The following is a 24,802-nucleotide window of genomic DNA, read 5'->3' as shown; positions in this document are numbered from 1 at the left end:
AATGTGATCAGTTGCTTTAAACAACCAACCAGATCCCTTAAAGCGGAGGTCTGCCCACCGCTGCAAAAATTAAAAGCCAGCAGCTGCACATACTGCAGCTGCTGACTTTTAATAATTGGACATTTACCTGTCCTGGAGTCCATCGATGTCGGCACCACAGCTGATGTTTCCATCAGCTGTCGGGTGCATGCCGCCTCCATTGCGAGTAAGGGAACCTGGCAGTGAAGCCTTAAGGCTTCACACCGGGAACCTTACTGCTCATGCACGAGGCTCCACTCCTCTCTTCTACTGGCCTAGTGGCCGGGGAAGGAGGAGGGAGCCCGGGTGGTGTTGTCAATACCCGCAGCTGAGGCTCCCGGAAGTGGAACAGGATACCCGTGAAAGACAAGTATCCTGTTCCCCCTCCCCCCCGAAAGGTGCCAATTGTGGCACCGGAGGGGAGTACAACGAGCAGAAGTTCCACTTTTGGGTGGAACTCCGCTTTAAACAAACATTAAACTTGGATGGTTGCTCAGAGCCTCTACCTCACTTTTGTCCCAGTTTTCTTTGCACTGATCTTTTCAGTTAGCCTCAGAGGCAATTCTAGACAAGGTCATCTAGAGCCCAGGGCAAACATGCCAAACTGCACCCCTCCCCAAGATGTATGAGTATTATATGTCAGCAAACACCCTCCAAAAATTAATTGAGCTCTAATCTGCATGCTTTCCCCCTAAGCATACATTCCTCCTCCTCCCAGGACATATCCACCCCCTTGCTAAAATCCCCCCTCCCAACACAAATCTTTGCCCCCCCAGCTCAATTCCTCTCTCTCTGCAAATCCCTGCTGCACAAAACGACCCCTCAATAAATCATTACCCTTAGCACAAATCCTCTACGCCACTAATTTGCCCTCCCAGTACACATCCTTTCCCCCCACTCCAAATCCCCCCCCCCAGCACAAATTCCCCTCATCCACCCTCCTAGTACAAATACCCCCAATCATCCCTACTAACATAAATACCCCCCCAAAAAATATTCCCCTCCTAGCACAAATCCCCTCTCCCCTCCACCATATCACCTCTTCTAGCACCAACCCCCCAAATTCCCACTTCTAGCACAAATATCCCATCCCCCCTCCCAAAACAAATCCCCCCAAATTTTCCCTTGTAGAACAATACATTCCCCCTGCCACCCCCCAAAATTCCCCCACCCAGCACAAATCTCCTCCCCCCAAATCTCCCCAGGGCAACTTCCCCTCCTGCCCACCCCTTGTCTGGGCCTGCTCATAGGCATATTATAGTGACTGTATGCAACAAATTAGTAGTTTGCTTGAGCAAATTGTTTAGCACAGTTATATTTTGGAAAGGACACAATATTATTTATTTCCAAACTTAATTAAAACCATTTCCTAAAAGAAACATGGAAGAGTTTTCTTTGCTCAGTGATCACATTTTAGATTATAAAGTTCAGGCTGCTGAATCACTGTTGGACGGGGGAGCTAGGAGAACTGAGTTGCTGAGAGAATTTCTTCTGATTCTGCTGTGAACTTTGAAGATAAATTGCTCCACGTTGCCATTACAACCTAGTACATCAAAAGATACAGGCAGGTTAAAGTATATAAAAATCTTGACTTTTTCTGTAACAGACAAAGTAGATCCCACTGTCTTCCACATCCCACACCTTCCATTGGCCCTTTTGCAGAATTGCCAGCCCTGCTGGCTAAGAGAGTAGGTGACAACACGTTTCATTATGGAAAATGTGAACATTTGCTTATATGCTTTAAATGCTTAGAATTCTGATCTACTGATTATTTTTACATGCATTTGTGGTAATAATAACCTCAGGTTATATATTTTTTTTCTCATAATCTCATACTGAATTGCCTATGTCTGTATTAAGCCTAAGCTTCATTATAGTGCACTTCTAGACAAAATGTTTATTCTTTTTAAATATAATGTAGGGAAGGGTTAAAACTTTGTCAGAATATTTTTTGCAGGCTGTATATCATTGGGGAGGTTTCCCTTCAATTTCTGTGCCAGGGACACGAGAAGAAGTGAGAGTAAATCTCTCCGAAGTAAGAAGTCTCTTCTTAGAATACAGATTTGTAACATTTACCTTAAAGTGGTTGTAAGCCCTTACATAAAACCAGTGAAGAGATTGTCCAAAGGTGATACACAGAGATTAAACATATCCTCCTATATAAGTTGCACCTGTTTAGCTCAGATCTTCTCTTCTTTATATCCATCAGGGTGGCCCCTTCATTAAGGGCGCATGGGCGCTGCCCCCCCTATTTATGGCCGCCCCCCTATCCATGCCAGTTGCATGGATTGCAATGGGGGTCGGGTGTTCTTTTGAAGCACCTAATTAGAGCCAGAGGCTCTAATAGGCTTCAAAATAGGGTGGAGAGAATGCGAATGGAGCCCACTCAGGTGTGTTACAGTAGCCAATGAATATTCGCTATTCTAACACTGATCCTCCTCCTGGCCAATCAGGGACCCGGTTTTGAGACCCGCCACCCAATTGGCTGAAAGGACAGATGATCCTATTGGACATCTAGGAGGAGGGGAGGAGACTCATGGCTGCCGTGATGGAGGAAAAGACATAGGAGCCGCTGCCGATGCCCGAAGCTGTTGCCCGCTGCGCACCACCTGCATAAATGGGGTAAATGCCAGACCGACCGGCAGACAGCGAGCAGGCGGGGGGGGTGTTTGACGCCCCCCAAACCAAAAAACACCAGCCACCACTAATATGCGTTCAAAGTGTAGAATGTATAAAGCTTGTCAGAGCTGTCAGAAAAAAAGGGACAGAGAGCTGAAATTACACTCTACAGAGCTCAGTGAGGAGAGCTCTGAGAGCTGATTGGAGGGAAGAGACAACCCACTTTTACAGAGCACACAGAAACAGAGCTGAGGCTGTCAATGAGCTGGAAATCCCTCTTCCTGTCACCATTTTTCTCTTGGTGTCAGAAAAACTTGTCAGAAGTGATTCAAGCTGATAGCAGAGGAACGAAACAGCAGACAAAAATGACATGCTCTTAATGCAGGCAAGTACACTCTATAGAGGGATATGCTTTGTTCATATTTCATGTCTGAGGATTACAACCACTTTAACCCTTTATTCTGGTGACAACTATAACATTTTGTTTTTACCATTACTTTCTGTCCCAGTGGCAATGGTCACCACAACAAATAGAGAGTACAAATCTACCTAGCTGGGGCATTAACAGCAATAAAAACTTGCCAGGGGTACCAATCCTCCCCTACTCTATCCAAAATGAAAACAAAGTTTTTACTTTACATACACTTTAAATTCAAATGATGGACACTTAGCATATATATGCTTTTCATTTAACCAAAAAAAGTAGCAGAAAAGCATTCATTACCACACAAACATAAGAAAAATTTAGCTAATACAATATGCAGGAGCAGTAGTAGAATCTAGCATATCAGTGTATATTTGACATAGTAAGTATACACTGAATAATTGCTATAAAAAATAAAATTTTGACAACAACTCTAATTCAAGCACAAAGACCCAGAGGTCTAAAGAAGTAATTTTCCTTTGTTTACTTGGAATACTAATCATATTTAGATGAAAAAAAAAATGGAAGCTTCCCCTGTACAGGACGGTCTATATGAAATGAACACAGGCTAAGGATATTACCCTTTATTAAACTGTCATGATTTTAGAAGTTATTGACCCTTAGAAGTTTCCCCTTGTCCTAGTGCCTGGAAATCAAAAGACTGGATACACAATTATAATTAGAAAATGAATAGCTCCCTCAATGCAGCTATTGTCAGATCATCATTTAAACTGGAGTTCTTCTTTAAGAAAGCACCAAAGTAGTCAAATGGCACCCTTTTGTATGCTCCATCAGTGTTGCAATATCCACTGGATATTCAGCTGTTCAATCCAACAATTCAGACATTATTTTCAAGAATCTGGGAAAGCCTTTATAATGCTTTCATAGGCAGGTGGTGGAGTATGAGTGGAGTGGCCGAGACGCAAGCTGTTGTTTGACCAATGGAATTCAGGACGGCCAAGATTACTAGAATTGTTAAGTGTTGGTGATGTGCTGTTGGATCTGGGAAGTGTAACCATTTGACTTTCGGCTTCAACTGGTAGTGGAGGTGACTGCAGGAATGGATGGAATGTGGATGCTCTGAAGCTAGGTTTCCGATTAAATTGGTCATTTTGCTCTTGTGATGTCTGTCTTTGAAAAGTCAGACTAGCCAAACTAAGGTTGCTCCTGCGTTCACAGCCACTGTTGCGGTAAAACCCAGGTCTATTTAAGGCTTGGTTTTGAGATGAGGTTCTAGGACGGCGACTAGTTGAATTTGTAGTTCTTGGGGATATAGCTGCACTGGCTCGACGACGGGACATGCATGTCACTAGTAGCCATATTATACCACCAATTATCAATCCAATGACAACAGAAACGGTAAACGATAATACCAAACCATCTACAATGAAAAAAACAAGTTTGGATTAGAAATGCATTTGAAAATAAAATAAAACATTTATTAAAAAAATAATTAAAAAGAAAGTTTCCTTTTAGTCATTTGGTATTGTGACTTTTCACAGGGAAAGAAACCTTACTAAAACCTTACATTATTTTTTTTCTGGTATCACTGCAGTAGAGTGCTGTCATGCCATTTAATTTTTCCAGTATAATTAGGAACTGACTAAAAAAAAAACCTGGTCAAAGACACAAGAGGACTACATGTTTCAATGAGAATGAGTTAGAGAACCTCTTCCATTCACAACTGCACCACACACACACACACACACACACACACACACCACCACCAGGAATAAATGGCACCATTAGTGTCTATAAACCACTCTCCTCCACAATATATGCTCCGCCTTTAAGTTTTTGGAACAGCAGGCAGTGCTGCCTGAGGTACAGTTTATTGAAATGTGCTCATTAGGGCTGGGCGAACGGTTCGGCCCAAGCATAAGTTTGGTCTGAACTTTCGTTGTTCGGTCGTTCGGCAAACAGTCAAACGGGACGTTTGACTGTTTGTTCAGCCCCCAGAAACCGACCACAATGCATTGCAGCTCTGAACAGTGCATTGCAAGCCCTGATTGGCTGAAGCAGTGAAAGCATCAGCCAATCAGAGCACTGTCAGAGTCATGATTGGACACTCTCATCATGACTTTATCCAATCATGGCTCATTCCCACCCCACAGTATAAAAGTATTCTTTCAATGGCAGCCAATTTCAGTGTGATTTTGCCATGGAGAGAGATAGAACAGGGCTCTGTTTAGTGCTATTAGTTAGTTAGTGTGCTATACTGTGCTATTTTGCTAATTGTCGGTGTAGAATATTAGTTTAGTGTCAGTCTAGGGATAGTGTGAGTGTAGTGAGGAGGACCATCATTCAGCTTTGCATCACAGCTAGAGTAGGGACAGCTCGGATAGTTTCACTGTAGTATAGTGAGACCGTGTCATTCATACATACATTAGTGTAGAATAGGGACTAGGAATGAGCCAAACACCCCCGGTTCGGTTCGCACCAGAATCTATGAACGGACCGAAAGTTTGCATGAACTTTAGAACCCCATTAAAGTCTATGAGACTTGAACGTTCAAAATCAAAAGTGCTAATTTTAAAGGCTAATATGCAAGTTATTGTCCTAAAAAGGGTTTGAGGACCCGAGTCCTGCCCCAGGGGACATGTATCAATGCAAAAAAGTTTTAAAAACGGACGTTTTTTTCAGGAGCAGTGATTTTAATGATGCTTAAAGTGAAAGAAACTTGAAATATTCCTTTAAATATCATACCTGGGGGGTGTCTATAGTATGCCTGTAAAGTGGCGCATGTTTCCCGTGCTTAGAACAGTCCCTGCACAAAATGACATTTTTAAAGGAATAAAAGTCATTTAAAACCGGCTTTAATCACTTGCCGACCGCCTCATGCAGATATACTGCGGCAGAATGGCACGGGCAGGCAAAGTAACGTATGGGTACCCCGGTGCTCGAGGCGGTCGGCATCTGTCCCCGAGCGATCAGAGGTGAGGGGGAGGCCATTAATTCGTGGCCACCCACTCGCGATCGCTGACATTCTTCCTCTGCCTCTGAAATGAAGGAATGTGACATTCTTCCTCTGCCTCTGAAATGTAAACAGCAGCAGAGGAAGTGATGTCATCTCTTCTCGAGCCAGTCTTTTCGTTCTGGCGCAGAGGAGAGAAGACATCAAGTAAATGCACCAAACACTACACTAACAGTAGAACACTCTAGGCACACATTTCACCCCCCATCACCCCCCGATCACCCCCCTGATCACCCCTCTGTACCCCCTGTCACAGTGACACCAATAGCAATTTTTTTTTTTTTTTCTGATTATTGCATTGGTGTCAGTTTGTGACAGTTAAAAGTGTTAGGGCAGTTAGTGGTAGGCCCCTTTAGGTCTAGGATACCCCCCTAACCCCCCCTAATAAAGGTTAACCCCTTGATCACCCCCCGTAGCCAGTGTCACTAAGCGATCATTTTTCTGATCGCTGTATTAGTGTCACAGGGGACGCTAGTTAGGGAGGTAAGTATATAGGTTCGCCGTCAGCCTTTTATAGCGTCATGGACCCCCATATACTACCTAATAAAGGTTTTAACCCCCTGATTGCCCCCTAGTTAACCCTTTCACCAGTGATCACCGTATAAGTGTTACGGGTGACCCTGGTTAGTTAGTTTATTTTTTATAGTTTCAGGGCACCCGCCATTTATTACCTAATAAAGGTTTAACCCCCTGATCGCCCGGCAGTGATATAAGTTAAGTTTTAGGGTCAGATAAGGTCTGCGTCGCCCCAGGCAGCATCAGGTTAGCGCCAGTACCGCTAACACCCACGCAGCATACACCTCCCTTAGTGGTATAGTATCTGAACAGATCAATATATGATCTGATCAGATCTATACTAGCGTCCCCAGCAGTTTAGGGTTCCCAAAAATGCAGTGTTAGCGGGATCAGCCCAGATACCTGCTAGCACCTGCGTTTTGCCCCTCGGCTCAGCCCAGCCCAGCCCACCCAAGTGCAGTATCAATCGATCACTGTCACTTACAAAACACTAAACACACATAACTGCAGCTTTCGCAGAGTCAGGCTTGATCCCTGCGATTGCTAACAGTTTTTGTTGGTAGCGTTTTGATACAGTCGCTAACAGTCAGGAGCATTTTTGCCTGTGAGTCTCACTAGTGTACCACTAAATTTAGCCCAAAATGGCAAATCAAAGGTACACTAGTGAAGAGGCCTACACGTTTCTGAGCATGACAGATAGTGAAGAGGAAGTCACTCATCTGTCAGATTCAGGCTCAGAATATGATCCTGTAGAGGACAGCGGCTCCATGACAGATAGCTCTGACGACGAAGTTGTGGTCCCTGCCAAGGTCAGGCGTACCAGACCCCGATCTTCTTCTGCTGTTGTTGAGGTACAAGAATCGTAGGTCCCTCGTATGGAGCAAAGCAGTACTAGCGCCGCTATTCCTTCTGGTGAACTGACAAGCACCAGCGGCCTAGTACACCCTGGTCATACATCCAGCACTGCAGTAACACTTGGTGACGTGGCGAGTCCCATAAGTGCAGTTCAAGCTGGTGAGGTGGCAAGCACAAGTAGTGTCCCGCTGCCACCAAGAAGACGAACACAGGCCCGCCATGCCCATAGTGCCCTTCCTGCTGCATTCGCCAATCCTAATTGGGAACCCACCACTTCTGCAGCACCCGTACTTCCCCCATTCACTGGTCAACCCGGCATTCAGGTGGAAACAGTTGATTTTACGTCACTTGATTTTTATTCGCTGTTTTTCACCTAAGACCTCTATAGATCTATTGTGGACCAAAGCAATTTGTACGCTGGTCAACACATTGCCACTATTCCCCAGTCCTCCCTTGCCAGAGATTGGAAATCAATTACGGTTTCCAAATTTAAGATCTTTCTGGGCCTTTCCCTCAACATGGGCATAACTAAAAAGAGTGAGTTGCGGTCATATTGGTCCACTGACCCAATTTACCATATGCCCGTGTTCTCTGCCTCCATGGCCAGGGCACGATATGAGCAGATTTTGCGGTTCATGCACTTCAACAACAATGAACTCTGTCGTCCTTGTGGAGACCCTGAATACGATCGGCTCTACAAAATTCGGCCCCTCGTAAACCATTTCAACCAACGTTTTGCAGACTTGTTTACTCCCCATCAAGTTGTCTGTGTTGATGAGTCCATGATTAAGTTTTCTGGCCGCTTGTCATTCAAACAGTACCTTCCCAGCAAGCGTGCCAGATACGGGGTCAAGATGTATAAGCTCTGTGACAGGGCCACAGGCTATAAATGTAGTTTTATGGTTTACGAGGGCAAAGATAGTCACGTAGAGCCGACAAACTGCCCTGACTACATAGGAAGTGCTGGCAAGATTGTATGGGACTTGGTGTCACCCTTATTAAGAAAGGGGTACCACTTGTACGTGGACAATTATTACACAAGCGTGCCACTTTTTAGTCACCTTTTTGATCAACAGATTGGAGCATGTGGCACCGTGCGACCTAATCGCCGGGGCTTTCCCCAGCGGCTTGAAGATTTCCGTCTTAGGCTGGGGAGAGAGCCTGTTTCAAGTGTAATAACTTGCTCGCTATGAAGTGGAGGGATAATAAGAATGTTTTCGTTCTTATCTCCCTTCATGCAGACACGACGGTCTAAATTCCTATGGTGACTGGTGTTGTGGAGAAACCCCTCTGTGTCCACGAATATAACCTTAACATGGGAGGGGTGGACCTCAACGACCAGCTGTTGGCGCCATACCTAGTTGCCCGTAAGGCCAGAAGCTGGTACAAAAAAGTGTCTGTTTATTTATTTCAATTGGCTTTGCTGAACGCTCATGTGCTATACAGAGCTTCAGGACGGACTGGATCCTTCCTTAAATTCCAGGAAGAGATCGTCAGAGCCCTTCTGTTTCCAGACGGTGCTCCACCTTACCTTCCCCAACCAAATGCAGTAAGCCGGCTGCATGAGAGGCATTTTCCGTATGTCCTCCTGAGTACCCCTACCCAACGAGCCCCCCAAAAAAGATGTTGTGTCTGCAGCAAGCGCGGATATAGGCGTGACACCTGGTATTATTGTCCCTCCTGTCCTGACAATCCTGGTCTTTGCATTGGTGAATGTTTTGAACGCTACCATTCCCTAGTTGAGCATTAGCGTAGGGTACAGCACTGCACAGACTAGGCACACTAACACAGGGTCTCCAAAGATGCCATCGCATTTAAGTCACAATGGTATGTGTGTGATGGAAAAATCTGGACAGCCGCACTCCGGATTGGAAAAGTAAAAAATAAAATCCTCTTTATTGAAAAAGTAATAACATGATTAAAATCCGTAGGAGCTATGAGTAAGCGCTCTATGGGAGCGTGAAACGCGTTAGCGGTTATGCTGCATTATCCCAACAAAGCCATGTACGGATTTTAATCATGTTATTACTTTTTCAATAAAGAGGATTTTATTTTTCACTTTTCCAATCCGGAGTGCGGCTGTCCAGATTTTTCCATCACACACATACCATTGGAATAGCAATTGCCGGCACCTGGGGCTCTCACAATCATCCACACAGCGGAGGACGGGAAGCTTGAACCCGGTCACCTAGAGCGGTGGTAACTATCTTGTTCATCTCAAATATCTGGACTTTTGCTACGCATTTAAGTCACAAGTACATTTTTTTACATCAAGTAAAAAAAATAAAAACACAAAAAAATATAAAATAAAAAAAACAAAAATTGTTGTCGTTTTATTGTTCTCTCTCTCTCTCTCTCTATTGTTCTGCTCTTTTTTACTGTATTCTATTCTGCAATGTTTTATTGTTATTATGTTTTACCATGTTTGCTTTTCAGATATGCAATTTTTTTATACTTTACTGTTTACTATGTTTTATTGTTAACCATTTTTTTGTTTTCAGGTACTTCATTCAGCTGCAGAGCGGATTTATTTATCTTGACAGCAACAGCGTTTGCTCCCATGATACATAAAGCCGTGACTCCAGTGCTGTCGGAGGTGATTTCACCACCACAGTTACATACTTCAGCATCTATGCCGAAGCGTGGGGGCAGCAGTGGGTGGAGGAGCGATTTGCTCCTACATTTTGCAGGAGGATGCCACCATGCTTCGGCATATATATATTTTAGGAACAGGTTGCGTTAAATGTTTTATTTTTTACTATGTTTTTTTTGTATTTGCTTTGCAGGTATGGTAAGTCTTATGCCCCGTACACACGGTCGGATTTTCCGATGGAAAATGTCCGATCGGATCGTGTTGTCGGAAATTCCGACCGTGTGTGGGCTCCATCGGACATTTTCCATCGGATTTTCCGACACACAAAGTTGGAGAGCAGGAGATAAAATTTTCCGACAACAAAATCCGTTGTCGGAAATTCCGATCGTGTGTACACAAATCCGACGGACAAAGTGCCACGCATGCTCAGAATAAATAAAGAGATAAAAGCTATTGGCCACTGCCCCGTTTATAGTCCCGACGTACGTGTTTTACGTAACCGCGTTCAGAACGATCGGATTTTCCGACAACTTTGTGTGACCGTGTGTATGCAAGACAAGTTTGAGCCAACATCCGTCGGAAAATATCCTAGGATTTTGTTGTCGGAATGTCCGAACAAAGTCCGACCGTGTGTACAGGGCATTACTGTTATACTGTAATGTTACTTTGTTTTATTGTTAACCATCATTTGCTTAGCAGGTACGCCATTCAGTTGCAGCGCGGATTTATTTATCTTGACAGCAACAGCGTTTGCTCCCACGATACATAAAGCCGTGACTCCAGCGCTGTAGGAGGTGATTTCACCACCACAGTTAAAAAAAAAACATATATGCCAAAGCATGGGGGCAGCAGGGGCGGAGGAGCAATTTGCTCCTACCTTTTGGGGCGGATGCCCCCATGCTTCGGCATATATAAACGGTGCATGTACGCCCATCATTAGAAGTGGGTGGATGAAGGGAGGTATTCTAATGGTGGGCATACCCACCGATCAATATCTTTTTTTCGTTCAGCCCACAGGCTGCATGAAAAAAAAGTTTACAATATATGCCCAACAAGGACCAGCAATGTACTGGTATGTTGCTGGACTTTGAGTGGTTATACCAGAATGATGCCTGCAAGTTTAGGTATCATCTTGGTATTGTTCTTTTCAGTCAACAGTCGGCTTTCATGTAAAAGCAATCCTAGCAGCTAATTAGCCTCTAGACTGCTTTTACAAGCAGTGGGAGGGAATGCCTCCACCCCACCGCCTTCCATGTTTTTCTCTGGCTCTCTTGTCCCAACAGGGAACCTAAGAATGCAGCCGGTGATTCAGCCAGCTGACCATAGAGCTGATCAGAGACCAGAATGGCTCCAAACATCTCTATGGCCTAAGAAACCGGAAGCTACGAGCATTTCGTGGCTTAGATTTCGCCGGATGTAAACAGCGCCATTGGGAAAGCATTTTATCACACCGATCTTGGTGTGGTCAGATGCTTTGAGGGCAGAGGAGAGATCTAGGGTCTAATAGACCCCATTTTTTTCAAAAAAGAGTACCTGTCACTACCTATTGCTATCATAGGGGATATTTACATTCCCTGAGATAATAATAAAAATGATTAAAAAAAAAAAAATGAAAGGAACAGTTTAAAAATAAGATAAAAAAGCAAAAAAAAAAAAAGAAAAAAAAAAAAAGCAGCCCTGCCCCCCCCTGCTCTCGCGCAAAGGCGAATGCAAGCATCGGTCTGGCGTCAAATGTAAACAGCAATTGCACCATGTATGTGAGGTATTACCGCGAAGGTCAGATCGAGGGCAGTAATTTTAGCAGTATACCTCCTCTGTAAATCTAAAGTGGTAACCTGTAAAGGCTTTTAAAGGCTTTTAAAAATGTATTCAGTTTATCGCCACTGCACGTTTGTGCGCAATTTTAAAGCATGTCATGTTTGGTATCCATGTACTCGGCCTAAGATCATCTTTTTTATTTCATCAAACATTTGGGCAATATAGTGTGTTTAAGTGCATTAAAATTTTAAAACGTGTGTTTTTTTCCCAAAAAAATGCGTTTGAAAATTCGCTGCGCAAATACTGTGTGAAAAAATGTAAAAAATGAAACACCCACCATTTTAATCTGTAGGACATTTGCTTTAAAAAAATATATAATATTTGGGGTTCAAAGTAATTTTCTTGCAAAAATAAATAATTTTTTCATGTAAACAAAAAGTGTCAGAAAGGGCTTTGTCTTCAAGTGGTTAGAAGAGTGGGTGATGTGTGACATAAGCTTCTAAATGTTGTGCATAAAATGCCAGGACAGTTCAAAACCCCCCCAAATGACCCCATTTTGGAAAGTAGACACCCCAAGCTATTTGCTGAGAGACATGTCGAGTCCATGGAATATTTTATATTCTGACACAATTTGCGGGAAAAAGACAAATTTTTTTTTTTGCACAAAGTTGTCACTAAATGATATATTACTCAAACATGCCATGAGAATATGCGAAATTACACCCCAAAATACATTCTGTTGCTTCTCCTGAGTATGGGGATACCACATGTGTGAGACTTTTTGGGAGCCTAGCCACGTATGGGACCCCAAAAACCAAGCACCGCCTTCAGGCTTTCTAAGGGAGTAAATTTTTGATTTCACTCTTCTCTGCCTATCACAGTTTCGGAGGCCATGGAATGCCCAGGTGGCACAAACCCCCACCAAATGACCTCGTTTTCGAAAGAAGACACCCCAAGCTATTTGCTGAGAGGTATAGTGAGTATTTTGCAGACCTCACTTTTTGTCACAAAGTTTTGAAAATTGAAAAAAGAAAAAAAAAATGTTTTGTCTTTCTTCATTTTCAAAAACAAATGAGAGCTGCAAAATACTTACCATGCCTCTCAGCAAATAGGGGTGTTTACTTTCCAAAATAGGGTCATTTGGGGGGTTGTGCTATCTTGGCATTTTATGGCCTTCGAAACTGTGATAGGTAGTGAGGAGTGAAATCAAAACTTTAAGCCCTTAGAAATCCTGAAGGCGGTGCTTGGTTTTCTGGGCCCCGTACGCCGCTAGGCTCCCAAAAAGTCCCACACATGTGGTATCCTCGTACTTAGGAGAAGCAGCAGAATGTATTTTGGGGTGCAATTCCACATATGCCCATGGCCTGTGTGAGCAATATATCATTTAGTGACAACTTTGTGCAAAAAAAAAAAAAAGTTTGTCATTTTCCTGCAACTTGTGGCAAAATATAAAATATTCCATGGACTCAACATGCCTCTCCGCAAATAGCTTGCGGCATCTACTTTCCAAAATGGGGTCATTTGGGGGGTTTTGTGCCATCTTGGCATTTTATGGCCTTCAAAACTGTGATAGGTAGTGAGGAGTGAAATAAAAAATGTACGCCCTTAGAAATCCTGAAGGCAGTGCTTGGTTTCGGGGCCCCGTACGCGGCTAGGCTCCCAAAAAGTCCCACACATGTGGTATCCTCATACTCAGGAGAAGCAGCAAAATGTATTTTTGGGTGTAATTCCACATATTCCCATGGCATGTTTGAGCAATATATCATTTAGTGACAACTTTTTGTAATTTTTTTTTTTGTCATTATTCAATCACTTGGGACAAAAAAAATAACATTCAATGGGCTCAACATGCCTCTCAGCAATTTCCTTGGGGTGTCTACTTTCCAAAATGGGGTCATTTGGGGGGGGGGTTTGTACTGCCCTGCCATTTTAGCACCTCAAGAAATGACATAGGCAGTCATAAACTAAAAGCTGTGTAAATTCCAGAAAATATACCCTAGTTTGTAGACGCTATAACTTTTGCGCAAACCAATAAATATACGCTGATATTTTTTTTTACCAAAGACATGTGGTCGAATACATTTTGGCCTAAATGTATGACTAAAATTGGGTTTATTGGATTTTTTTTATAACAAAAAGTAGAAAATATCATTTTTTTTCAAAATTTTCGGTCTTTTTCCATTTATAGCACAAAAAATAAAAAACGCAGAGGTGATCAAATACCATCAAAAGAAAGCTATATTTGTGGGAAGAAAAGGATGCAAATTTCGTTTGGGTACAGCATTGCATGACCGCGCAGTTAGCAGTTAAAGCAACTTAGTGCCAAATTGTAAAAAGTGCTCTGGTCAGGAAGGGGGTAAATCCTTCCGGGGCTGAAGTTGTTAATGTAATGTCGGGTCCCGGCAATATGGATGAAAATCAGTGAGACAAACGGCATGGGTACCCCCCCGGTCCATTACCAGGCCCTTTGGGTCTTGTATGGACATTAAGGGGAACCCCGCACCCAAATTAAAAAAAGGAAAGGCGTGGGGCCCCCAGGCCCTATATACTCTGAACAACAGTATATAGGCGGTGCAAACAAGACAGGGACTGTAGGTTTGTTTTTAAGTAGAATCTGTTTGTAATTTTGAACTGGTACATTTTTAAAGTGTAGCTCCAGCCAAAAAATCTATTTTTAAGCTTTTTTAAAACATAGGGAAGGGTTATCACCCCTGTAACATTTGTTTTGCTTTCTGTGCACCTCTTCAGAAGATTTCACCTCACTTTCTGTCCCAATGACAAATGTCTTTTTGAAAATTTGGGGGTTTTAGTGAAAAAAGGATTGGTGATAAAGCATCAGTGAAGAGGAGACACGTTTTTCCCATATTAACTCTTACAGGAGAGAATTTCCCTTCCTAGGGGTAGAATTCATGTCACTTCCTGTTGTCTCCTTCCGTTTGCAAGTAGGGGTCGTTTGTAAGTTGGATGTTTGAAAGTAGGGGCCTGCCCTATATACTCTGCAGAAATTGGGGCCTTAGGTGTTGGTGTTGCCACAACACTGTAAGCCCTCACAGTTACTCTTGGTGGGCGCTGGAATAGGCCCTGCTGTGAAATATTATATCAAGAATTGTAATTACATGCACCTGTTGAACAGGGGCAGAAAAATTGGGCCTTTGGTGGTGGTGTTGCCACAACACTGTAAGCCCTCACAGTTACTCTTGGTGGGCGCAGGAATGGGCCCTGCTGTGAAATATTAGATCAAGAATTGTAATTACATGTCCCTGTTGAACAGGGGCAGAAAAATTGGGCCTTAGGTACTGGTGCCACAACACTGCAACCCCTCACAGATGCTATAGTTGGAGCGCAGCAATGAGCCCTGCTGCAAAGTATTGCATCAAAAATTGTAATTATACGCCCCTGTTAAACAGGGGCTGAAAATTTGGGCCTTGGGCACTGGTGCTGGTGCCACAACACTGCAACCCCTCACAGATACTCTAGTTGGAGCACAGGAATGAGCCCTGCTGCAAAGTATTGCATCGAAAATTGTAATTACACTCCCCTGTTAAACAGGGCAGAAAAATTGGGCCTTGACCACTGGTGGCAGTGCCCAGAACCAAAAATGTTCTTACAAGCTATCAGCATGAAAATTGAGGAGGAAGAGGATTGTCACTCAGCATAACAGGATAGTCACTCAGCATCAGCATAGGCAGTCTTGAAGGGATCTCACATTAAAAAAAAAAAATCAATCGGTTACATCAGCATCAGGTGCTTGGTAGCTGGTGATCCAAGACTGATTCATTTTTATGAAGGTCAGCCGATCGACCGATTCAGTGGACTGGCGCACCCTGTGATAGGTTACAAAGCCTCCAGCAGCACTGAATGTGCGTTCAGAAAGAATGCCTCAGCAACATGTTGTCCAGGAGGACCAGGAAATTGTAACCTCCCAGGCTCTGGAAACACAGTGCACAAACCTTTCTGCAAGGCCTCCCGAAGATGTCTCATCCTCTGCTCCCTCTGCGATGGCAAGATAAGGTCCGCAACTTTACCCTTGTAATGTGGATCAAGGAGGGTTACCAGCCAGTAATCATCCCTCCCCTTGATACCACGAATACGAGGATCCTTCCGCAGGATTTGCAGGATCAGGTATCAGGGAGGCCATGCAGCATAGGTTTGCTGAGGCATTCGGTCCACAGTCCTCTGGGTCACTAAGGACGACATGATCCACAGCCACCTCCTTCCATCCACGTACAAGTCCATGGGTTTCTTCAAACTATAAATGGTCCCTTGAAGACTGCTGCTGATGCTGAGTGCCAGGTTCCACCTCCATGCTGACACAATCCTCCTCCTCCTCCTTTTCCTCTTCCTGTGTGATCGGTGGGCACGCAGGAACACTGTCTGGATAAAGGGGGCCTTGAGAGGTAAGGGAGTCCTCCTCTTTCTCCCTCTGTTCTGCCTCAAGTGCCCTGTCCATTATTCCACGCAGCGTGTGCTCCAACAGGTGGACAAGAGGGACAGTGTCACTGATGCATTCACTGTCACTGCTCACCATCCTCGTCTCCTCCTCTAATGGTGCCAGGACAGTGCATGCATTCCTGACCATAGCCCACTGGCGTGAGGAAAAAAACCAAGCTCCCCTGACCATGACCTGGTGCCATAGTCGCATAGGTACTCATTGATGGCCCTCTGCTGCATGTGCAGCTGCTGCAGCATGGCCAACGTTGAGTTCCACCTGGGGGGCATGTCACAGATTAGGCAGTTCTTGGGCAGGTTAAATTCCTTTTGGAGGTCAGCCAGCTGAGCACTGGCATTATATGACCTTCGGAAATGCACACAGACTTTCCTGGCCTGCCTCAGGACATCCTGTAAGCCCGGGTACCTGCCCAAGAAATGCTGCACCACCAAGTTAAGGACGTGAGCCAAACAGGGCACATGGGTCAGTTGTCCCTGTCTGTGGGCGGAGAGGAGGTTTGTGCCATTGTCGCGCAAACCACCATACCTGGCTTAAGCTGGCGTGGCATCAACCACCTCTGAACCTGCCCCTGCAGAGCTGACAGAATCTCTGCCCCAGTGTGGCTCCTGTCCCCCAAGCACACCAGCTCAAGCACCGCATGGCATCTTTTTGCCTGCGTGCTTGCATAGCCCTTTAAATGCCTACAGAGCACCGCTGGTTACGGGGACAAATCAACACAGGAAGAGGCCATGGAGAAAGAAGAAGAGGAGGGGGTGGAGGAGAGAGGTGTGGCAGAATCACCACTAGTAGAATTTTGGAGGCGTGGTGGCGGAACAACCTCCAACACTACTGCACCCTGTCCTGCATCGTTCTTTCCTCTCAGTGCAGATTTCAGAGAGGACTGACGGTATAGTGGGGTTGGAGATCCCAGCTGATGAGGAGCAAGGAGAGGTCCGCTTTGTTCTTTGGTGTGGGTCTTTTAGGTACGCTTGCAAATGAACTGCATGGCAGGTCGACATATGTCTGGTCAAGCATGTGGCACCCAAGCGGGTGATGTTTTGGCCACTCGAGATACGCTTGAGACATATGTTGCAAATAGCAGCGGTGGGATCTGATGCACTCGTCTCAAAAAAGGCCCACACCAAAGAACTTTTGAAATAACGCACAGAGACAGCAGCGCCCTGCACATGTGGAGCTCTGCGGTGTGATGCAGTCGGTGTGCTGCCCTTAAGCTGGCCCCTGGAGGGCATCCTGCCTTGTTGGAGATGTGCCTCTTCCTCCTCCTCTCTCCTATCAGGCACCCACGTGGAGTCAGTGACCTCATCATCCCCTCCCTCCTCATCACTGGAGCAAACCTGGCAGTATGCTGCAGCTGGGGAAACATGACTGCCAGATTGCTGTCCTTCTTGGGCACCCCCTCTCTCTGGGCTCACGTTACTGCCTTCCTCTAGCTGGGTACTATCATCGGAGCCTTCAAAACGCTGGGCATCCTCCTGTACCCAACACTGTGGTCAAACAGTTCGGGGGACTCCTCAGGAGGACATGGAGGGGCTAGGGAAGGAGTGACTGATGCCATTGAGCCGAGGGAAGAGGCCACGTTGACAGCTGCTTTACCAGACAAAGTACCCTGAGCCTGGGTGAGAGAGGATGAGGAGGATGAGGAGGATGAGGAGGATGAGGAGGATGAGAAGGGCTTGGTCATCCACTCTACCAAGTCTTCCGTATGTTGCGGCTCAACACGGCCAGCTGCCAAAAAAAGGACAAGCATGTCCCACGGCCAGGTGCTGTTGAGGATTCACCGTCTCCACGACCAGCACTGCTGCCTCTAGACACAGAGCCTGCTTGCCTTCTTTTATTGGCTTGTGACTGTCTGCCTCTCCTTGTTGGCCTTCCAGACACACTATTGGCCTGCAGTGAGATGTGCTGCACAGCTGCACAAAGCTGGGATGTATATATATATAAATATATATATATATATATATATATATATATATATATATATATATATATATATACACTCATACTGCAGCTAGCAGAATCAACTGCCTGCCTGTAGTATTATTAGTATGAGAACACCAGCAATTGTCTTCAGGTATCTTTAGGTGCACACTGTGCAGAGGACACAGTACACTAACTGTAAATACTGTAGCTGCCTGCCTGTTGTACTAATAGGATCAGAACACCACCAATTTTCTTCAGATAGCTCTAGGTGCACGCTGTGCAGAGGACACAGTACACTAACTGTAAATACTGCAACTGCCTGCCTGTGGTACTAATAGGATCAGAACAACAGCAATTGTCTTCAGGTAGCTTTAGGTGCACACTGTGCAAAGGACACAGTACACTAACTGTAAATACTGTAAATACTGTAAAAACACCTGCCTGCCTGTCAGTAGGAAGAGAATAACAGGAATGGATTTGGCTAAACTGAATAAAGTGTATATATATATATATATATATATATATATATATATATATATATATATATATACATACATATACAACACCTAGGATGCATATATATACACAATACACTGTAAATGTAGCTAACTGACTCGCCTGCCTACTCTGTCTAACTTAAATCAAATGACACTGTCTCTCTGTCTCTCTCTCTCTGCCGCAACACACTACACAAGACCGCCACGCAGGCAGCCTTATATAGTGTGGGGAGTGTACTAAACCCCCTGAGCCATAATTGGCCAAAGCCACCCTGGCTTTGGCCAATTACGGCTCTCTGTACAGATGGCGCTGTGATTGGCCAAGCATGCGGGTCATAGTGCATCATCAGTCAGCAATGCACTGCGATGCCGCAGTGAATTATGGGTCGTGACGCGCCACTCGAATTTGGCGCGAATGGCCCATAATGTTTGCAATTCGATGAAAGGTCGAACAGGCGATGTTCGAGTCGAACATGGGTTCAACTCGAGCTCAAAGCTCATCCCTAGTAGGGACAGCTCATATAGTTTCAGTGTAGTGTGGTGAGACCGTGTCAGTAATCTTTACAGTAGTGTATAGCTAGAGTAGGGACAGTTCAGATAGCGTCAGGGTAGTGATGGTTGAACACTGTCTATTTGATTGCGTTACTGCCAGTTTAACGCCATTTACTTCTGTGTGCGTTACTGCCAATTTAACACCATTTACTTCTGTGTGTGTTACTGCAAGTTTAATACCATATAGTATTGCGTGCGATACTGCCAGTTTAACGCCATATAGTTTTGCGCGCGTTACTGCCAGTTTAACGCCATATCATTTTGTGTGCGTTACTGACAGTTTCACGCCTTATTTTTTTTTGCGTTACTGCCAGTTTAATGCCATCTACTTCTGTTTACGTTACTGCCAGTTTAAGGCCATATAGTTTTGCATGCATTACTGCCAGTTTAATGCCATCTACTTCTGTTTATGTTACTGCCAGTTTAACTCCATATAGTTTTGCATGCGTTATTGCCAGTTTAACGCCATATAGTTCTGTGTGCGTTACTGCCAGTTTAACGCCATACAGTTCTGTGTGCGTTACTGCCAGTTTAACGCCATTTACTTCTGTGTGCATTACTTCCAGTTTAACGCCATATCGTTTCGTGTGCGTTACTGCCCGTTTAACACCATACAGTTTTGTGCGTTACTGCCAGTTTAACACCATTTACTTCTGTGTGTGTTACTGCCAGTTTAATTCCATATAGTTTTGTGTGTGTTACTGCCAGTTTAACGCCATATAGTTCTGTGTGCGTTACTGCCAGTTTAACGCCATTTACTTCTGTGTGCGTTACTGCCATTTTAACGCCATATCGTTTTGTGTGTGTTACTGCCAGTTTAATGCCATATAGTTCTGTGTGCGTTACTGCCAGTTTAACGCCATATTATTTTGTGTGCGTTACTGCCAGTTTAACACCATATCATTTTGCATGCGTTACTGCCAGTTTAACGCCATATAGTTCTGTGTGCCTTAATGCCAGTTAAAACGCCATATAGTTCTGTGTGCATTATTGCCAGTTTAACGCCATATAGTTTTGTGTGTGTTGCTGCCTGTTTAACGCTATATATTTCTGTGCGCCACTGTACGTTTGGTGGATTATATTGCAGTATATTATAGCGTATCCGTGGAGTGTGTCTGTGTAGTGTGAGTACTCAAATTAGAGTGCACCAAACACCTCTTTATATTAATTAAAGTGCATCTACATACAGATTTCAACTTCTTCTTTACATTTGCTTATAAGCACCGCCCCCTCCCTCCCAATAATGTCTGGGAGGACAACAAGGAGAGGCAGACGTTCCCTTGGCACTGTAAGGGGGCCAGCAACAAATGTGTCCACAGGCAAAGGTGAACATGGTGGTCAGTCCTCAGGCAGGGCATCATTTCCTTTGTTTAGAGTGTTTGCCCATGCTATTCAGCCACAGTATGCAGAGGAGGGGGTGGACTGGCTTACTAAATCTTGCTCATCCTCCTCATCCTCTTCACGCCAGCAGAGACAAGTGTGCAGTCTCCTGCAGTTGCCAGAGTGGATAAACCTACCTCCTTGTCCACATCTATCCTGCCATAGCCCCAACATCAGCCATTGAGGAGTCAGCTGAGTTACAGTATTTGACCACAGCATCAGCCACTTGCTCCTTGATGATGCCCAGACATACTGGATTCAGATGTTGGTTCTGAGGTTGAGGATGACAGGAACATGAGCCTAGAGAAAGGGAGGAACACTGGTAGACAAATTGCCATTCATGTTCCCCAAGCCGCAGCGTATTGCCGGGTTGTCTCCAGTGGTTATGATGATAAGATGGAGGAGATGGAGATGATGATGATGAGGTCACTGATGCGGCTTGGGTGCCAGATAGAGCAGAGGAGGAAACTGAAGGTGAGGCGGCACAACCCCAAGGAGGCCAACATCAAGAATAAAATAGAGAGCAGCCACCCTATTCCATCACATTCTGCAGCTGTTATCTCCCGGCTCACTCCCCAAAACTCAGCTGTCTGGGCCTTTTTCGGCACATCTGCAGCAGATCGCACTGTTGCTATCTGAAAACTGTGTCTCAGGCACATTAAACATGGCAAAAACACCAACCATTTGGGTACCAATTGCTTAACAAGGCATTTAACGTCTAACCACTCAGCCCGTTGGCAAGAGCACCTAAAAGCCACAAAAAAGGGCACAAATCTGTCCCTCCTCCTCCTCCATACCCACTTCAGTCTGCCCCTGCGATACCAAGTCATTACCTCTCAGCAGCCTCCACTGACAGGGATGATGGTATAGCACAGAGTGTCCCAGGTCCTAGCAGAACATCTGCCAGCAGCACACCACCAGCTGTAGACTGTAGCCGGCAAATTTCTCTGCCCCATCTGCTGCAGCAGAAAAAAAAATACAGTCCTTGCCACCCACATGCCCAGCGTCTGAATGCAAGCTTGTCAAAGCTGTTGGCTCTCCAACTTCTGCCTTTCAACCTGGTGGATTCTGCCCCTTCTGTGAATTCGCACAATGTGCTGTAGCACAATGGCAGGTTCCCAGTCGCTACTACTTTTCACGTAAGGCCGTTCCATCGTTCTACCATCACGTGGAAGGGAATGTTCTGGCATCATTGGGCAAGGCAGTCAGCTGTAAAATCCACCTTACTGCTGACACGTGGTCCAGCAAGCATGGGCAGGGACAATATATTTCGTACACAGTACACTGGGTAACGCTGCTTGCAACTCGAAAGGATGCAGGACAGGGCTCAGTGCTGCGGCTTGTTGTGCCCCCTCATCTCAATACAGCTGGTGGTGATGATGTCAGACCTGTGAGCTCTACCCCCTCCTCCTTCTCCTCTGCCACCTCCATGCCCTCCTCTGCAGAATTGTCCTATGAACATCAGGTACCCCTTAAGCGTTCATAGGGCTATTCCCAGAGTCAAGCTAAAAGGTGCCATGCAGTGCTTCAGCTGGTGTGTTTAGGGGACAGGAACCACACCGGAGCAGAGATTCTTGCAGCTCTGCAGGGACAGGCCCAGAGGTGGTGTCCGATAATGGCTTAAACCTCCTGTCCGCACTTAGACAGGGAAAGTTGACACATGTGCCATGCCTGAAACATGTCCTCAGTTTGGTGGTGCAGTGTTTCCTAAAAATTCCTAAGAAACGTGAAAATTTTTAGCTAAAGCGTATTTAATATTATTGCATGCTTTAAAATCCTCATCTTCAAATAGCATTAGCAGTGCTCCTCTGGTAATTATCACCTTGTATGCTTTTTCATACAAGTGAGTTCCACCATATAAATCCCAGAGTGATTCACCACAGCAGAATTGGAGGGAATGATCATATAATTTCAGCCCATAGATCCCATCACCACACTTCGTAACGACCTCTCCCATAGGTTATTAAACTCACCAGATCAACATATATAATATGCCTGTATCACAATCTCTCCTTTACATGAGGTTCCTCCGTGTATGGAATCTTCCTCCCGTTAGGTTATCTCTCATGGCAAAGAAAACAGGCTCATAGCATAATACCGTTTATAAAATGTATTCAAATGCCAAAATCCCCACTTCTTAAAATGCACTTACGAAGTATCTAAGTACACAAAGCATATAGTTAACATGTGAAACTGCCCATCAAACGTGTTTCCTCTCACCACTCCTTAGTAGGCTCAGATTGTGGTGATTCCCGGGTGGGGACACAAAATTCTGGTAATCCTGATAGCCGCGTGGTCAGGCCCTGATGCGTTTCGTCATCACGACTTTGACAGTCGGTGATCAGATCTATGAACTGAAATTATATAATCATTCCCTCAAATCCTGCTGTAGTGAATCACTCTGGGATGTATATGGTGAAACTCACTTGTATGAAAAAGCACATGAGGTGGTAATCAGAGGAGCGCTGATAATGCTATTTGAAGACAAGGATTTAAAGCATGCAATAATATCAAATGATGGACATTAAAGATAGCAGCTGCTGATTGTGCAAGAAATTGGTTTATAATTTTGTTTTTGTTCCATGAGCACTGGGTTGAAGTGATTTATTTGCCTCAGTTGTGTTGTTGGTATATCAATATTTAAATAGTGCCTACAGATAAAGGTGATGCATTTGAATAAAAACCCAAGAAAATGTTTGCAATCATATATTCAACAAAAGTATCAATAGATGTATTTGTTGCCTGTGAAAAATACATTAAAAGCTGGTTATGCACCCTTTAGCAGAAATTACATCTTGTAGACATTTTGTTTATCAGTCTCTGACATCTGTGAACACTGCCCCATGCTAAATTCCTTTAGTTGTAAAATGCATATAGGTTTCCTTGCATAAAATGCCAAATTCAAAATCCCCACAAAATTTCATGGGGATCTATTGCTAATTTTGAGCCATTCCCTGGTGCATTTACTAGCGTGTGTCAGATCATTCTCATGTTGACAGACTAATTTCTAGTTCAACTTCAACTTTTGGATAGATGCAGGGCCGGACTGGCGTACCGGGATACCGGGAAATATCCCGGTAGGCTGGCTGCCCAAAGTACCGCTGGGGCCGCTCACTGCCTGTGTCACTGTCAGCAATCTAAAGAGCAGCAGCGGCCCCGGCTGCTGCACTATGCAATGGCTGCCTCCTGTGTCACTGGGTCACTCACTGACACTCAGTCTGTGTCTCCTCCGTTCGGGCACCGCCCACCACACTCGTCATGCCTCTGTCTGTGTGCCTGAGGGGGAGGAGCAGGAGAACGCCGTGCTGCTTCATTTTTGTCTTCATGACTTGTGCAGTGCGGCGCCAGCACCGCCCACTATCTGCACAAGGAGAGAATATTGATGAATGGCTGGCCGTGCAGCTGCTGCAGCACAAGAGTTAGGGTCGGTTCACACATGGGCAACACGACTTTAGCGCGACTTTGTACCGCGACTTCAACGCGGCTTCAGCGCGACTTTAGCGCAACTTCAGCGCGACTTCGGCAAATTACGAGGCGACTTGAAGTCGCCTCCATGACAGGCGACTTCGCCTGTGGCCAATCACCTCTCTGGGAGGGAGGGGGGAGGGAGGGGTTTTCTCTGCAAAGTCGCTGAGAGATCCGACTTGCAGGCGACTTACATTGAGTTGAATGGGTACAAGTCGCCTACAAGTCGGATAGAAGTAGTACAGGAACCTTTTCTGAAGTCGGAGCGACTTCAGTAGTGTCAATTAAGACGCTCCCATTGCCTACCATGATAATCTAAATGCAAAGCGACTTGGGGCAACTTGAGGGCGTACAAGTCGGATCCCAAGTCGCCCCAGTGTGAACCGACCCTTAAGGTATTTAAAATCTCTCTCCCCCTCCCCCTCTCCCTCTCCCTCTCCTCTCCCCTCCTCCCCCTCTCTCTCTCCTCTCTCTCTCTCTCTCTCTCTCTCTCTCTCTCTCCCCCCCCCCCCTCTCTCTCTCTCTCTCTCCCCTCCCCCCCCCTCTCTCTCTCTCTCCCCTCCCCCCCCTCTCTCTCTCTCTCCCCCCTCTCTCTCTCTCTCCCCCTCCCCCCTCTCTCTCTCTCTCTCTCTCTCCCCTCCCCCCTCTCTCTCTCCCTCTCCCTCTCCCTCCCCCCCCCTCTCTCTCCCCCTCTCCCTCTCCCCCCTCCCCCCCTCTCTCCCCTCTCTCTCTCCCTCTCTCTCCCTCCCCCCCTCCTCTCTCTCTCCCCCCCTCTCTCCCT

The 24,802-nt window shown here is 45.3% G+C and overlaps 1 protein-coding gene across 1 annotated transcript in view; it reads right to left on the bottom strand.

Moving 5' to 3' along the window:
* Window positions 1-1,330: 1,330 nt before the first annotated feature.
* Window positions 1,331-24,802, bottom strand: part of MYCT1 (MYC target 1) — a 104,680-nt gene continuing 81,208 nt past the window's right edge. Inside the window, exon 2 of the mRNA XM_073627831.1 lies at window positions 1,331-4,442. Coding sequence (XP_073483932.1) covers window positions 3,913-4,442 — 530 coding nt within the window. The 3' untranslated portion in view covers window positions 1,331-3,912. The remainder of the gene's footprint in view (window positions 4,443-24,802) is intronic.

The sequence above is a fragment of the Aquarana catesbeiana genome, linkage group LG04 (genome assembly GCF_042186555.1).
Source record: "Aquarana catesbeiana isolate 2022-GZ linkage group LG04, ASM4218655v1, whole genome shotgun sequence".
Classification (NCBI taxonomy): domain Eukaryota; kingdom Metazoa; phylum Chordata; class Amphibia; order Anura; family Ranidae; genus Aquarana; species Aquarana catesbeiana.
Note: the sequence above shows the minus strand (reverse complement) of the source record. Positions and strands in the feature narration are given on the sequence as shown.